The 14,810-nt window shown below is 50.5% G+C and overlaps 4 protein-coding genes across 4 annotated transcripts; 2 read left to right on the forward strand and 2 right to left on the reverse strand.

Annotated features, from left to right (window-relative positions):
* Positions 1-120: 120 nt before the first annotated feature.
* Positions 121-1,444, reverse strand: TRIVIDRAFT_85248 (uncharacterized protein; the record flags this gene model as incomplete). The annotated part of the gene is made up of 4 exons (XM_014104199.1): positions 121-631; positions 719-1,008; positions 1,071-1,164; positions 1,223-1,444. The coding sequence occupies 4 exons, from the start codon at positions 1,241-1,243 to the stop codon at positions 479-481; spliced, it is 558 nt and encodes a 185-aa protein (XP_013959674.1).
* A 466-nt stretch (positions 1,445-1,910) lies between these two features.
* TRIVIDRAFT_72583 (glycosyltransferase family 2 protein) lies at positions 1,911-5,067 on the reverse strand (the record flags this gene model as incomplete). Its single annotated transcript, XM_014104200.1, has 3 exons — positions 1,911-2,332; positions 2,398-4,908; positions 4,996-5,067. The coding sequence occupies 3 exons, from the start codon at positions 5,065-5,067 to the stop codon at positions 2,195-2,197; spliced, it is 2,721 nt and encodes a 906-aa protein (XP_013959675.1).
* A 2,372-nt stretch (positions 5,068-7,439) lies between these two features.
* TRIVIDRAFT_72586 (uncharacterized protein) lies at positions 7,440-9,246 on the forward strand (the record flags this gene model as incomplete). Its single annotated transcript, XM_014104201.1, has 4 exons — positions 7,440-7,968; positions 8,025-8,115; positions 8,169-8,537; positions 8,599-9,246. 4 exons carry the CDS (start codon positions 7,714-7,716, stop codon positions 9,039-9,041), a joined length of 1,158 nt encoding a protein of 385 aa, XP_013959676.1.
* Positions 9,247-11,189: 1,943 nt separating this feature from the next.
* Positions 11,190-13,461, forward strand: TRIVIDRAFT_72587 (uncharacterized protein; the record flags this gene model as incomplete). Its single annotated transcript, XM_014104202.1, has 2 exons — positions 11,190-11,870; positions 11,933-13,461. The coding sequence occupies 2 exons, from the start codon at positions 11,819-11,821 to the stop codon at positions 13,153-13,155; spliced, it is 1,275 nt and encodes a 424-aa protein (XP_013959677.1).
* Positions 13,462-14,810: the final 1,349 nt, after the last annotated feature.

Here is a 14,810-nt window from a genome sequence, read left to right on the forward strand (position 1 = left end):
TACCTTGCATAGCTTTATAATACTACAATACAGCCTTTGCCATCACAGGTTGTTATCCTTACTGTCAAGGTTAAAACTGGCTCTATTCAACAATCACGCCAAGCCACTATCCTTCTTCTTCTTGCAATGAACGCCATGTATTTCTATGCTGTAATGTCGACTTAATGAAAGGTAGTATATAGATAGGGTAACCCCGTGGCTAGGCCCAGGCCAAAAACACAAAAAAACGGCAACATGCCATCCTTTGGCTCAAGCACTAGCCAAGACCGGGATTTTTTTGTTATGGCGCCATCTCTTCAATGAAGGATGTGCCGGATGTTGGATGATGTACAAAGTACGTCTTCTATGTGTATGTCGGCTGCTCGTCGTCGTAGTCACACCCGCCTTCCCTCCACACACTCCCCAAATCTCCTCAGGCTCTGGGCACAGGCCTTGGACAATCTACACAAAGCTGTGCCCTATTTTTTTAACCCATAGTTTATTTCAATACTCGGTCGTATGGCGCTCCCTTGACAGATCCTCCGCTCATGGCCGTTCGTACATTCCGCTTGAACCCCTCTCGGTTGCTTCTCAGGTCGTCAGCCGCCTCCTTGTTCAGAGGATCCGAAGCGTTGGGTTCCAAGAACAAAAACTGTATTTCCTCAAGTCAGCATCTTGGCTCAAATATTTTTCCACTTCCGCCAATCCCTCGAGCAGAAGAGCACGTGCGGTTTCATACCTGCAACCCCACGATGACAGCATTCAGGTTCAACACCGGCTTCCAGTCCTCCCGCAGAATGTTAAGGCAAACCTTGCCCTCGAGATCGATGTTGGGATGATATATCTTCTCTCTGCACAGCACTTTAGGAGGCTCGTGAGGGAAGTTCTGGTTGATGGCAAAGTCGAATGTGAATTTTCCGCCTCGGTACATCCCCTCGTCCGGCTCGATCGACAAGATGAAGTTGAGAATATTGTCAGGGTCAGGGAAGTTCGTTTGCATCGTCGCGCCGAGAGATAGCTCTGACAAATCTGGCTGCACCGTTAGCCGTCCCGCCCCATTCAACAGTAAATCGGGACATGGAGAGGTAAACCTTTCTGTACTCGTAGCTGTGCCGCCGTCACCTTCTTCCTCTTGCCTCCAGCAGCCTGCCCTTCAGCATTCTCAGCCTCCTTTTGCTTTTTTTTCTGTGACTCGTGTTAGGACTCTTTGTGGCGACATAGAAGCTACCGCATATCCAAATACCATAGACCATATGTTCAACATCTTGGCTTGTCGGGGATCGCCGGTGAGACGAGAAGCGGTATCCTGAACTGCCTGATTACAAAGAGAGTGGAAAGAAACGTTGGATGGGTGGGAGAAGAGGCCTAGACCGCCGAATCGGAGGGGGCCAGAGAGCTTTCAGCTGTTGCACAAGTGACGTTCGTAGACGGAAAAAAGAAGCCTTATCCGCGGGGAGCGCTTCGGTGCTCGTTGCCTGTCTGCCGAAGATGACTGAATGCTGTCACACAATGACGATAAGATAAGGCGCGACTACAGTGGCATGCAACTACTACTGTAGCTATTAGAAGTGGTATTTGCCCCCTGCCCAGGGAACGAGTTCTTAGATTAGCCTTATTAGGAATAGACCTTGGTGCTGCTTTATTATAGATCCATGGATGTCATCTATTACAAGGCGGATAGCGCACTGCAATGGTATTTGGAAGCCTATAACTTAGCAGGCTAGCTGCCATATTACGGTGGGATGGGCACTATATTACAGCGGGTTAATAATCACTTAAAGCGGCGCAATTGAGCGTTCCGAATTTCGTTAGGCTGCTCTTAGAATTACTAAATGACAAGGCACACTTTGGCACTTCGTATTCATACCGTACTCTACTCAACAGCAGAGCCATCAAGACATTCACTGAGCACCAGATCATCCGCGTTTGGTCATCAATTGAATAGGTTCCTTTGTTTCCTCTATCCCTCCATTCTCTACTCTGTAGGTACACAGCAAACATTCTTCCCAGCTATCTGCAAAACTTTTTTTGGTGTCTCAAGTCGCCTATTCCATCCCATGAACAAAGAAACATGCTAAAAACATTAATGCCCTAATAACGTTACAAGCCAAGGTATCTGTATATGAAATAATTTGTCTACTGGGCAGGCCCGTAATATTCCTGGAAAACCACCACCCACACACCCGATCGGGGCCGAATCCGACCTTTCAATAATTTACCTTCTAGCGAAGCAGCACATGAGACCCGTCTTACCCAAGAACCACAGGAAACCTATGAAGCGGATAAGAGACAGGACGGCCGTAGCGTACAGAAGGAACTTGAAGAAGTTGGCAGTGCGGCTGGATGAGGATCCCTGTTGCAAATAATTAGTTTATAAAGCTCTTTCTGCGAAGCAAAACCGAGTATGTTACTTACCACCAAGCCTGACTGGGCAAAGTCGTCGGTAGTGACACCGATGATGAGGATAATGTTGGAAAACAGCCAAGAGACGACCAGACCGGTACGGAAAGACTTGTAACCGTCCTCAACGTCCTTCTTCTCAACCTCTTCCGTCTCCTTGAAGGGGGCCAGAGCTCGTCGCACAGTCTGTTCGAATTGACTGTCGATATCCTCCTGCTCCTTCTCAATTTCTTCGACAACGACTTCGTTCTTCTCGCCCTTTTGGACGTTGGCAGACGGAAGAGCCTCAGCCTTATCGGAACCCTTGGTACCCCAAGACACATCGTGCCAGTTGTTGAACGCGTAGACCATGAGAATGTTGATGTAGGTCGACATGAGCAACAGGTAGTGGGGGAAGGAGTGGAACATGTGCCAAGGGTCGAGGTAGAGGAAAGAGGCAATGAAGTAAAGACCGTAAATGGTGATCAAAGCGATGATAATGACACCTGCAGCACCCGCTCCAAAGAAGAAACTCTTGACAAAGTCTTCTCCAGAGTCAAAGTTGATCTGGTCTTGGATAGGAGTGTTGAACGCTTGAACGACCAAGAAGACGGAAAGAACCAAGATGTAACCCTGAATCAACGCAAAGACCATGAAGGAAGCAATGTAGGTGAACTTGGAACCCTTTGGTCTGTTACCCAGGGCAAGAATAAACTGTAGGATAACAAACGCAAGATAGAGATACTTCAGAAGCGTGTTGATGATGGGTGTTGCCTCGTCTCCAAAAGGCCAGCCGTGGTGCTCAGACGAGTTGGATGAAGCAATAACGGGGGTACCCACAAGGTCCATGATGACGGTGGTTGTGAGGTAGTAAGAAGCCAGGGAGAACCAAGAGAAAATAACGTTGAGGAAGTTGTAGATGAGCTGAATGTGCAAGAAGAACATGCGGATGATGTTGTGGCCAGACTTGTACATTCGGCCGAAGTGCATCAGCGAATACAGAGAGGCAGCAAACGAACCGTTAAGCCAACGACGACGCTGAGAGATGAATTCGGCAGCACCTTCGGGAACGTCTGTTTCACCCTTGGCGGCCTTGATGTAGGTCAAATGCCACTTCTGGCCAGCCTTGGCGACCAGCTCGAAACAGAGAATACGATCTTCGGCCAAGAACATGTTCTTCTTGAAAATGTTCATGCCGTCAATACCCTTCTTACCGAGAATCTTGGACAGGGTGTGATCACCGTGGAAATACTGCTCTAGAGGGCGTCCCATGATGGCTCGGAATCGGTAGGCCGAGAAGGCACCGGGCAACACACTGACATAGCCGAATGAACTCTCAAGAGGCTTATCGAGAATGTTGGAGATCTTGTACTCAAAGTTCTGCACAGCGACCAGGGGGTTGAGCAGCTTCTTGCCGCCCTTACCCAACATGGCGTGAATCTCACCACAAGCACCACCGAGATCCTTGTCGTTGTAGAAACCCTCCCACAGAGCCAGCAGCGAACGCGGGCTGGGCTTGGTACCGGCATCAAGAAGAATGCAGACTTCGGGGTTCAGGATTCGGCCAAAGGCGTTGAACAGCCAACGATGGGAGTTGATCTTCTTGGTGTTCTGCTGCTTCAAGCAGAAGATGAACTGAACAGGGGGCAGATTCTGCGGGCTGTCACCAGAAGGTCGGATGAGCTGCTGGTTGGGCGTGACGGAAAGCTGACTGGTGTACTCAAAGATGTGAGCAACGGTTTCCTTGCCGTCGACATCCTTCTTGACGACACCGTCCTGGTACACACCAATGGTGGCGAGCACGTCCAGGGTGTTCTTGTCGGCCTTGTCGATACCGTCAAAGACAAAGCACACGACAATCTTCTGCCATGCAGGGCCTCCCTTGTTCCAGAAAGTCGATTTCTTGAGGTTGACAATGTCACGGATGTTCTGCATCACACCGTGCAGAGTTCTGGCAAGCAGAACCTTGTCTTCGTTATAGTATGTAATGGCAATAAGCAGCTCGGTGTGACGGTTGTACATTCGCGGCCGCAAGTCGTAACCGTTCTTCAGGGTGAAGTCATTGGGATCACAGGTGGCTGCCGTGTATCGCATCTTGACAAACTCCTCGTTGCCGCCCTCAACATCGCGGTACTTGGGCTCGACTGCGTTCTTGATGGCGCTGGGCACGGGGTAGTCGATGCTGAGAACGGAACCCTGGACAAGCTTGACCTTTCGGGTGTTGTAACGCTTCAGGCCACCACCGGTGGCGGGCTGCTGCTGTCTCTGAACCCAGCTGTCGTCATCGTTGTCATGGACAGTGGAGGCGGGGCGAGGGAAATCGTATCCTTGGCCCTGTCCGTACTGGCCGTATCCGTTGTCACTGCCCAAGCCAGGAGTGCCGATGGGCGAGGCTCCGGGAGCATAAGACTCGGTGAGACTGTAAGCTGAGACAGGACGGTCGGGAGGAGTTCCTGCACCGAGTCGATCATGCTCGTAGCCATGCGAGCCAGGCTCGTTCAGCAGATATCGTCCAGCTTGTTCTTCCTCCTCGTGAGGGGGCAGGTGATACTAGAAGACGAAAAAAGCAAGCCGCGTTAGCCAACCTTTGTCCAACTCACCCTCCCCATTTCCCATCCTGATATGGTAGTTACTCACGCTACTGCCCGAGGGAAGATCCTGTAGCGGGTGTCCCCCGCCCTGGCCACCGCCGGGACCGTTGTATGCCATGATGGTCCTATTTCTAAAGTGATATCAAGACGATGGCTGGTGGAATCGTAATGTGCTAAAGAGCGTCTTTGGATAAAGTGGTTCGTAATTCGTGTCTAGATGGCTCGCCTAGGTCCCAATAGGTGCAATGGAGAAAAAAAAGGGGACCTCCAAGAGAGAAAAAAAATCTATTGAGCTCAATGCCAGCTTTGTTTGCGGAAAGCAACCCGACCCCTAACGATGCGAGCAATGAGGCACCAGCCTCGAATGGTAGGATTGAAGGTTGGGGAAGATGGAGGAGAGAGAGTTGTCGACCGACGAAGCTTAGTGGGCTGAAAAAGATAATAAGGAGAGGGAAAGGCTCTCGCGAACGATTCAGGAGATGCCCCAAGTGCAGCTTGCTTCTAGGATCTTGTTTCGGACAGTACGAACAAAGGCATACAGTGTCCAGCCACTTGGGCAGTGGCCCAGAATAGGGGAGATTGACGCTAAGGGGATTTGGGGGCAAGCTGAGCCACCTCACATGCACTGTGCCAGGACAGACTGGCAGACTCTCAAACAGACCAACATCCGCTGGGCAACGTTTGGCTTAGGGTGCCTTATCAGCCTGACTTAGCGTCTGCGGTGAGACAGCCGTAGGGAACCAAAGCTGCTCTTCTCGCTGTAAGACGCGGTCCAGCGCACCTCAATAAAGGCCGGACGCAGCAGAGTATCACCTGTCGTCATCACGTTGCCCCTCCCTTGTGCAGGAGGGTCTAACAGCTCTCGTGTTACTTGTACATTGTTTTACTTGTACAGTGTTGACGTCGATAACTTTTTTCTTTCTCTTCCTCTTTTGTTTATGGCAGCCAGCCCACATTCCAGCTTCAAAGAGGGCTGAAGTCTGACAGCGCTGGCTCTAAATGGAATACGGCCTGGTGCTGCGTCCCTTTTGCTCGCACGAGCCGCATGTGTCAAAACCTCGTATGTCTGTGGGCAGAAAAAAAACAAGGCGGTATCCGCTTTGGAGCCCAGCCCAGTTGCTGACGTCCAATCCTTGGAGCGCGGCTGACTGCGTCCCACTGTATGCTGGAGAACGATGCACAGTGTAGGTCACTGTGTATTTTCGGCTCATCTCACTAATAATAACGGACGCTCCTGATTCCAGCCACAGCGTGGTTTATGGAATCCGTCCAGTCTATATTTACAGACGGGAGTACCTGGAGATTCCATCTGCTGCTGCATATTAGCATCGCTCTTAGCGACATTCTTCATTTCTGCTTACTCTCCGCCCTTGGCTATGTCCAAAGAGGTAAATGCGGCTCGGGAGCATCCAGCATCGCCAGCGTCAGCCACAGGGCCATTCTCATCTCATCATTACCGATGCCTTCTTGATCATTACCAAAAATAGCACCAGCTAAAGCTGAGGCCAATCAGCGCCCTACGTCCGCAGCACTGTGGAGGCGGTGCAGCCTCGGTGCCAAATGGCTATTCTCCTAATGGAATGTTTGCTGCCTTGCTACGCCGTAGTGGTAAGGCTTTCCGCTGATCTGACGGGTATTTCACACAGTGTGCACAGTGCACGGTGCCCGTGCGCAGCATTCGATTTGTCGTCGAGAACAAAAAGCACTGTACATAAGACAAATTGCTCTGTAAGTTCGTCTGCCCGTTCTTCCAAAATAGCCATTGATCTACGGGGCTAAGTACTCCGCACAAAGACAAATAGATAAACAATGAGCAGTCATATTATACGAGTATCGTCGAGTGGCACGCTGCCGGCTTTCTGTGCAACGCCTGCAGTGATGCCGCATCTCAGAGGCATAGATGCCCGGCAGTTGTTCCAGGAACCTGTAACAGGGCGTTTTCCCATCTAGGGGCCACATGCCAGCAGCTGTGGGACAGCCAAATTTCCACCCTGCAGGCAGAGCACAGTACCTGTATATGAGGATGCTACTAATCTCAGCATCTTGGGGCGATTAGATTGGCTCAGGCCCCGCCGGAGACTCTTGTGACAGGAGGAAGACGGTACAGGTGATTGTTGAAGATGGCGGGCAATTGCAATCACTACCTACCTGATAGTAGTCTGTGCTGCTTCACCTCACTGGCCATACACATACATACTTATCTGGTTATCATGGCCTCATGCGGCGCGTGCCCCGTCACCTGCACCTCGTACCGTACCTCGTACTCCAATGGTACACAATTGATACACTCCGATACGAGACACTTGCAGTGTGAGGCCTTTTGACTCTAATCGCCACCAAATGTCCTCGTACATGTGCGAGGCGGTGCGCCTATCTCGCTAAGCCCCTTTCGGTGAGCAGCCCCACAAAGGGATCGAGATGAAATTTCCCAACCTTGGACAGGATTTGTTCTCCTGAATTGTATGTACGGAGTTAGGAGTAGTATTAGGGAGTACGTGTCTGGCAAAGAGCGGTCTTCACAGCGACCCTCGCGCGCGCGCCTCTTGCATAGTCTTCATCTCTTCAGTTATTCCAGAAGAAGCCTCTCGTTTGATACATCTTCCTTCTCCCTTCTGACGCAGATCGCGCCATCTCTAGCCCCCCAGGGATCCTGATTCTTTTGCGTGGAACCCACCCTTAGCGACTCTGTCTACCAGCCTTTCATTTCACTCACTCTCGTTGTCACCTCTTAGCTGCCTGAGCGTCCATCTCAGTGAGCCTCACAATGTCTGACAAGAAGAACGACGACTACGGCGTCCGGGACCCGGAGAATGGAGATGGCGGTAAGGTCGAGGCGGCCTACTCCCGCTCACCATCGCCGCGAGGCAACAATGGCGGCTTTGACTGGTCCAAGATTGACAACAGCCCGGGAGCGTCTGTTCTCGGTTACTGCCTGGCTTCCATTAGCATGACCGTCGTCAACAAATACGTTGTCTCTGGCTCTTCATGGAACATGAACTTTCTCTACCTTGCTATTCAGGTAAGACATCATCTCCCCCGTCTCTCCAGGGCACAGTTTCCTAATTGGCAAAACAGTCCATTGTGTGCGTAGTTGCCATTCAAGCCTGCAAGCAGGCTGGCCTAATCACCAACCTTTCTCCGTTTGATCCGGAGAAGGGAAAGAGATGTGAGCATTTATGCCCCAATTCCATGGCAAGCAGAGTTGCTCATTCTGTCTAGGGTTCCCTGTTTCTGTTCTTTTGGTTGGCATGATTTATACTGGTGCCAAGGCGCTTCAGTACATCTCCGTGCCTGTGTATACCATCTTCAAGAACCTTACCATCATTGTTATCGCCTACGGAGAGGTGCTCTGGTTTGGGGGAAGCGTGACGCCCACCATTCTTCTCTCCTTTGGCCTGATCATTTTCAGCTCCATGGTTGCTGCATGGGCTGATGCTGATGCCGCGGGCCGTTCAGCAAAGGCATCTCAATCCTTCAGCACTCTGCAGGTGGGCTACACCTGGATGGGCTTGAACGTTATCTGCCAAGCTGCGTTTGTGTTGGGCATGCGCAAGGTCATCAAGAAGATGGGCTTCAAGGACTGGGACAGTGAGTGGCCCCTTATTTACAGGCACTGAGATGTATCAACCGCTGACTTTTCCCCCTTTAGCCATGTTCTACAACAACTTCTTGACTATTCCTGTCCTGATTATTGGCTCTCTTTTGGTTGAGGACTGGTCTGCTGATAACTTGGCACGAAACTTCCCCGAGGAGACGCGAACCAACCTCATCCTCGGCATGGTGTACTCGGGTCTCTGCGCCATTTTCATCTCCTACTCATCCGCTTGGTGTATCCGTGTCACCTCATCTACGACCTATTCCATGGTGGGAGCCCTGAACAAGCTGCCCATCGCCGTCAGCGGTCTCATTTTCTTCGACGCCCCTGTTACCTTTGGCAGTGTTTCTGCCATCTTCATTGGTTTCGTCAGCGGTCTCGTGTATGCTTGGGGCAAGATTCGCCAGGGTGAAAAGGCCAAGATGTCGCTACCAGTGACCAACAAGCCAGTCATGAGCGCCAGCTCTCAGAGTAACAATGACGCATCAAATGCGTAAACCCCTGGATCATGGATTTAAAAAAGACTGTCGGTAGAAGGGTCGGAGCAGGAAGGATGTTGGAGTTTGAGAATTCATGCTACTATTGGGAAGCTATAGATTTTGTGGGATTGTACTCTAGATTTTTTGGGACCCATGTGTGGAAGAGGTCAGGAATTAATGATAGCATTGTCTCGTCATGACAATTACGACTTGATTTCAAAAGCATCTTGTTCATCATGTTCAAAATCAATAAGGATATCACGCGAGTAGTATTATGTAAACTCTGTGCGTTGGATGAATATAGCAGGTAAATTCCAGAGTATATCTGTAACGGGCTTGTCCCGAAAAATGATGATTCTCCGCTTGCAATAAGAATGGGCATGTTCCAGAACGAAGGATCTGCACGATGCAGCCTTGTAATATTTTAGAGTCGCAATTCTTCGTACAAGCGGCCCACGCATTGCGGAATTTATATACAACAGACCACGTTGCGGTGAGGCTGCCTCTGCTTTACTTGGTGTGAGCAGGTTAAAAATACTCAGCGCAGGGCATGGCGATTGATTCGTCCCATCTACAATTGCTCCAAGTAGTACTCCGCATAGAGTACCTGCTGGGCAGTGTTAGTGTACTTGCACGTGCGAAACGTGTGTCTGCAGCCCCCCCTTGCTCGAGGGACGGTTCATTTGCGAGTGTCATGCTCGATGATGGCGGGGAGGGAGCGTGATTTGCTGTGTTGGCAAATTGTTAATTTACGGGGATGTGAGGGCTGCAAGTGTGGTTCTCTTTAGCCCAAGACGGAAAGCAAGGGATGGAAAGGCCAAGAACGATGGCTTGCGTTTCTTTTCTTTTTTTTCCTTTACTTTGCCTTTTCATTTGGTGGCGATAGCGGGTGTGGTCTGGAGACCGTGAATGTCACCTTTGCTGATATGCTCGCCAATTAAAAGTTCTTCATCCGCTACATACTGTGTCACTGCTCTAGAAGCTGCAGAGTCTCACGGGCCTGATTGGAGAATCTCGCGCAGGGCCGCCCTTTAGACGAGAAACCATTGGATCCAGAGGGCTGGGCTGAATCAGTGCGAGTGGTCTCTCGTCCCACGCGGGCTGCGAGGCGCTGGGTTATACTTGTATGTGCTTGGTGGCACCAGGTCGTTTGTCCACTGGCACGCGAGACACGCGTCCTTGGCGCGAACTACTCGTATTTTTTCTTTTCTTTTCATTTCTTCTTTTTCTTCTTGGTTGAATTGATTCTGAATTTTATTTGTTGGCGTGATCGAGGCGATAGCCGGCGGCTCGGTGATACGAGGAGTCAGCTGTGCCGGAGAGGGCGATTGACTGCATTACGTGTCCACGGAACAAGATTCGGGGCAACAAATACGGAGTCTGGGCTACTGCACGTACAAGTACAGTACATGTACACATATTGTACCCTGGCATCCGCCATGTTCCGTACAATATCAGCAAGTACCTGGAGAGTATTTGTCGGTCGGCACGCGGAGTAATACTACCCAGTACCTACCTAGTAGTACTTCATACCTGGACACAAACACGGGAGCGGCGGAACCAGCATCAAGTGAATCCGGACTGCGGCAAAGCTCGGTGGGAATAAAAAATCGAAAGAAAACGAGATCCATCCTGGTGGTGCATTGTCGTGAATCTTATTCGATGCATCGGGCAGGCCATTAAAAATCCACACCGTTGCAACGCTTCAAAACAACACCACGGCCGAGTTACTAGCGCCAGTAAACAATAATGGAGGAGCGGAGGCGGCTACAGTGCATGCTTACTGTACACGTACTGTCCCTCGACCAATCAGACGCCCCACCAGCCTCCGTGCCGCGGCCACTCAGCGCCTCTCAGCGCCACGCAGACACCCCCGGCCACCCCAAAACAGCTCAAAACAAGAGGTGGGCACCCGCACTATATGCACTGTGCTCGGCCCTCTGATAAATTAGGGCGGCTAGTCTCCAAGCGGCTCTAGTTCCCTGATGCTACCCCTGGCGCCAGAAAACGCCCCCATCGTCAACTGGGGGGGGGCTCCATCTTTCTGCGTTCTTTGCAGCAGAATCGCCATTGCAAGGGCAAACTTGGCGCTGCTGATGCCTGTAGAGCTCGTACTTTTAGTGTGTCCAGCGGCTTATTCGTATGTCGCTCTGCCGCAGCCCCCCAAACAAGCGCAGTTTCCCTCTTTCGCTTCTCAACCACCCCGTTGCTTCGCCTTCTTTTTGCCTGTCGAGCGACAATCAGCACCACCAGGGAAAAAAAAAAAATCGACGAACAGGAACCAGTTTTTCTCCTCCGTTCGTTTCTTATCACGACTGTCGCCAAGGCCGATTATGTCTTTCCATTCGTCTACGATCTAGCATCTTGTTGTTACCACTCACTCTCGTTTCCTCTCTGTGGTTTATTTTTTATTGTATTTTTTATTCTCTTCTTTTTTTGGGTTTGTTTTGTTTGAGCTAGACTCAGTCCACTCCTTTCTCCCAATTTCCGCTTGTCTTTCGACCTCTACACGACGAGACAAGTACTCTATTTTTTGCCGAAAAAATCCGAATCGTCCGGCTGTTATCACGTCCAAGAGAAACAGAAGAAGAAAAATCCAGGATACTCAACCAGAATCTCGAAATCCCGAAGCGTCGATCAGCTGTCATCCGTCACAATTTGCTTGACTCCCTGTCATCCAGTTCAGCCGAATTACTCCTCCGATTTGACCGAATCGAGCTTGCCAACATCAATCGCCGAGTGTCTACTGCTTATTATTATTATCATCGCCCATCGCTATAAGTAAATCGTCAAAGATGGATACGACATCGTACCTCGTTGCGAGGGACCTGACGGAGCTCCATCAAGGTGAGAAAGCAATGGAAAGAGCCGCGTCTCGGCATAGTGACGAATGCTAATGGCAATGTCAGTGATGAGACTGGTCCCCCGAAAAGGCGAGTGTGTGAAGTGCGACGACACGTCCAAGCTTCAATGCCCGTCCTGTGCCTCCAATGAGAGCTGTCAGTTCACGGTTCCGCTCGATTGCACGCAATGCCCACAGTCCTTCTGTGCGGTCAACGATTCGCCTACCCCCAGCAACGGAGGCGGAGGCAACGGCGGGCCCAGTGCTGGACCTATTGCTGGTGGTGTTGTCGGCGGTATTGCTGCCATCGCCATCATCACTTACCTGGTGTGGAGATTCCTAATCAAGCCCAAGAGGCGGCTCTCTCAGTCGGTGTACGGAGTCGAAGAGAGCGCCACCGAAGGCGGCGAGAAGAACGGCAACCGGGTCACCCGCCGCGGATCTACACATACTGTCCACTCGATTGCCTCTACCGTCCTCACGCGAGCCTCCAACATTATCCAAATCGCCTACATTCCCGGCGTCACCAACCGAGCAACGCCTGCGTCACCCAACGTGTTGGTCCCCCCTGTTCCGCCGATCCCCATGCACCACACCGAAGGGTACCGCGATTCCGGTGCTGACAACCCCCATTTCTTCGTCCCCGGCAACCTGCGAGACTCGACGTACTCCGGCATCTCCGCCTTTTCCGACAGGACCTCGTTTGCTCCACCTCGCTCTAGCATTGCATCTACCATCTTTGGTGGTGGCAAACAGCAGGTCCTGACTCCCGCCCAGACTGTCATGCGTGCCAAGCCAACAATGGTGAGCGTCAAGTCCGGCACAAGCGCCCCCAGCACACCTCCTGTCCCCAGCATCGACTACGACAAGTTCAACCCTGGCAAGACCCTACGACCCCAGAGCGCGGCAAGCAACTTTAGTGTCGGCTCAACTTTCCTAAACAACGCCAATACCGTAACTCAAGCCCGTGCACAAGTCGTCAAGGTGGGAGGTTCTGGACTGAGAATGGTGGAGATTGCCTCCAAGCCAGAGGGAAGCCAATCCTCCACGACACTTGGTAACAAGTCGCCAAAAACAGGCGACAGCACTCCTCCGACAAGCCGCGGAGAATCATCGACAGTAGACCAGGGCCCATTCTCTGATCCTCCGGACCAGTCAAGCCCCAAGATCTCCGTCGAGGCTCCTCCTGCTTCGCCCGGCAGGGAGAGGGGGGCTACCAAGGAGGGGGATTCTGGATCCCAAAAGCGCGATTCTAGCCCCTTTGGCGATGAGCATGAAACCAAGGATTGATCAAGTAGACTGTAGGTGATTTATACAATAATCTTCAGTCGCATGGGTCAATGATGTGGGGATTATTTTCTTTGTTGTCTTTTTTATATATCTGATTTCTACTTTTCGTGTTATACTTTTGGAGACCCCTGCTTTCTTCAGCGACGAGAGAATATCTTCAATTACGGGTTTATGGCGTCTTTTATCGGGACAAATGTCGCAGGGATTGATATGACAGATGGCGGCATGGTTTGAAGCAGCAAAATGTGGACATCTTTTGTGTGCTCGATTTTGACTATCACTTGAATAGAACATGATTAACTTGCCACTTCCTGTAGTAGTATAAATGCGTCTCCCTGTGGCCAACGACTCGAGTCCAATACTCTATAAGCTTTGATATATATGTAGATTCAGTATTGAGGTCAGATCGAGGATACCATAGTACCCAGCAATTGGCGGTAGGACTTGATGGTCTGATTCTGGTGCTGGCTGGCTACCTACAGTCTCGGTGTGTTTGACATGGTAGCCGATAAGCCGGCCATGGCCGATGAAGCTGTCTCATGAGATGCACGGAGTAGTGTTTGCCTTTTCGGTAGGGGGAGATTGACTTAGACACTGGGTTGCTTGACAAACTTTCGACTCCCTTGCAGTGCTGTATCATGGGATACGTCTACGGAGTAGATGAACGAGTAAATCCGGTGAAGCGGTGGGTGAAATGAGCGCGGCGAGAAGGGGGTGATTGCTAGAATTGAAATCAGGTATTTAGAGAGAGGTCACTTTTATATGAGATGGCTGTGGAGATGTTTGTACAAGGAGATTCTCTCCGAAGTATAATAATATTCTTGAAGTAATATTAGCCCATAGCATTTACATAAAATGAGTGTAGCAGATGTGTATAAAGCGATATTCTCTCCCAAGTAACATTAATTGATGCCTCGCTTGTCAATCTGCAGTCTCGTCTATTCTGTCCATCTAATTACAGGCCATGACCAAGCCCAGCCAATAACCTCTTTCTCTCTTTCTCCAATAGTCGGTGGCTTATACTATTAACAATACGCGTAATCCAGACGGGCTTCTTCATTTTCGGACCTTTCTTTCCTTCCTTCTTTTTGCCCCTTTTGGTGGTTAGCTTTGGTTACGTCGCCAAGTGCTTTGACACCAGATTGACAGGATGTCACCACGGGGAACCCGCAATAAAAGGGAACGGGCAAAAACGGAAGATTTGCTAATTTACGCGCCGTTCCATCAACTGCATCTCAGACATGCCTGGGCAAAAGCATATTTTGCCACTCTGCAACGCTATTATCGTTAACTCAGACATGCTGCTTGGGCAACAACAGCAGATTTGCCAATTAGCACGCCATCGTCTGTTAACCGAGATGCACATGGGCAGAAGCGTTGGAAATTAGTTACAGCTGGCTGGGGTGGGTGGTTTCGGCGTCCATCCTATCTGTCTTTAGTAAACCCAGCCAACAAACAGCACTAAAGTGACAGTTCAAGTGTCAAAACCACAGGTCAAAAGTCTGCCTAGACTAACGGTTTCCAACTAATTGCTTACACCTCGAAACCAAGACGAAAGAAGAGGGCAGGTGCTGGTCCAAAAAGGCCTCACAGAAAAGCAAATAGAGACAAAAGATACTAAGGTACAGAGCAGAAAAACTACATGTTGTCTTTTA

Source organism: Trichoderma virens, assembly GCF_000170995.1.
Source record: "Trichoderma virens Gv29-8 chromosome Unknown TRIVIscaffold_3, whole genome shotgun sequence".
Classification (NCBI taxonomy): Eukaryota; Fungi; Ascomycota; class Sordariomycetes; order Hypocreales; family Hypocreaceae; genus Trichoderma; species Trichoderma virens.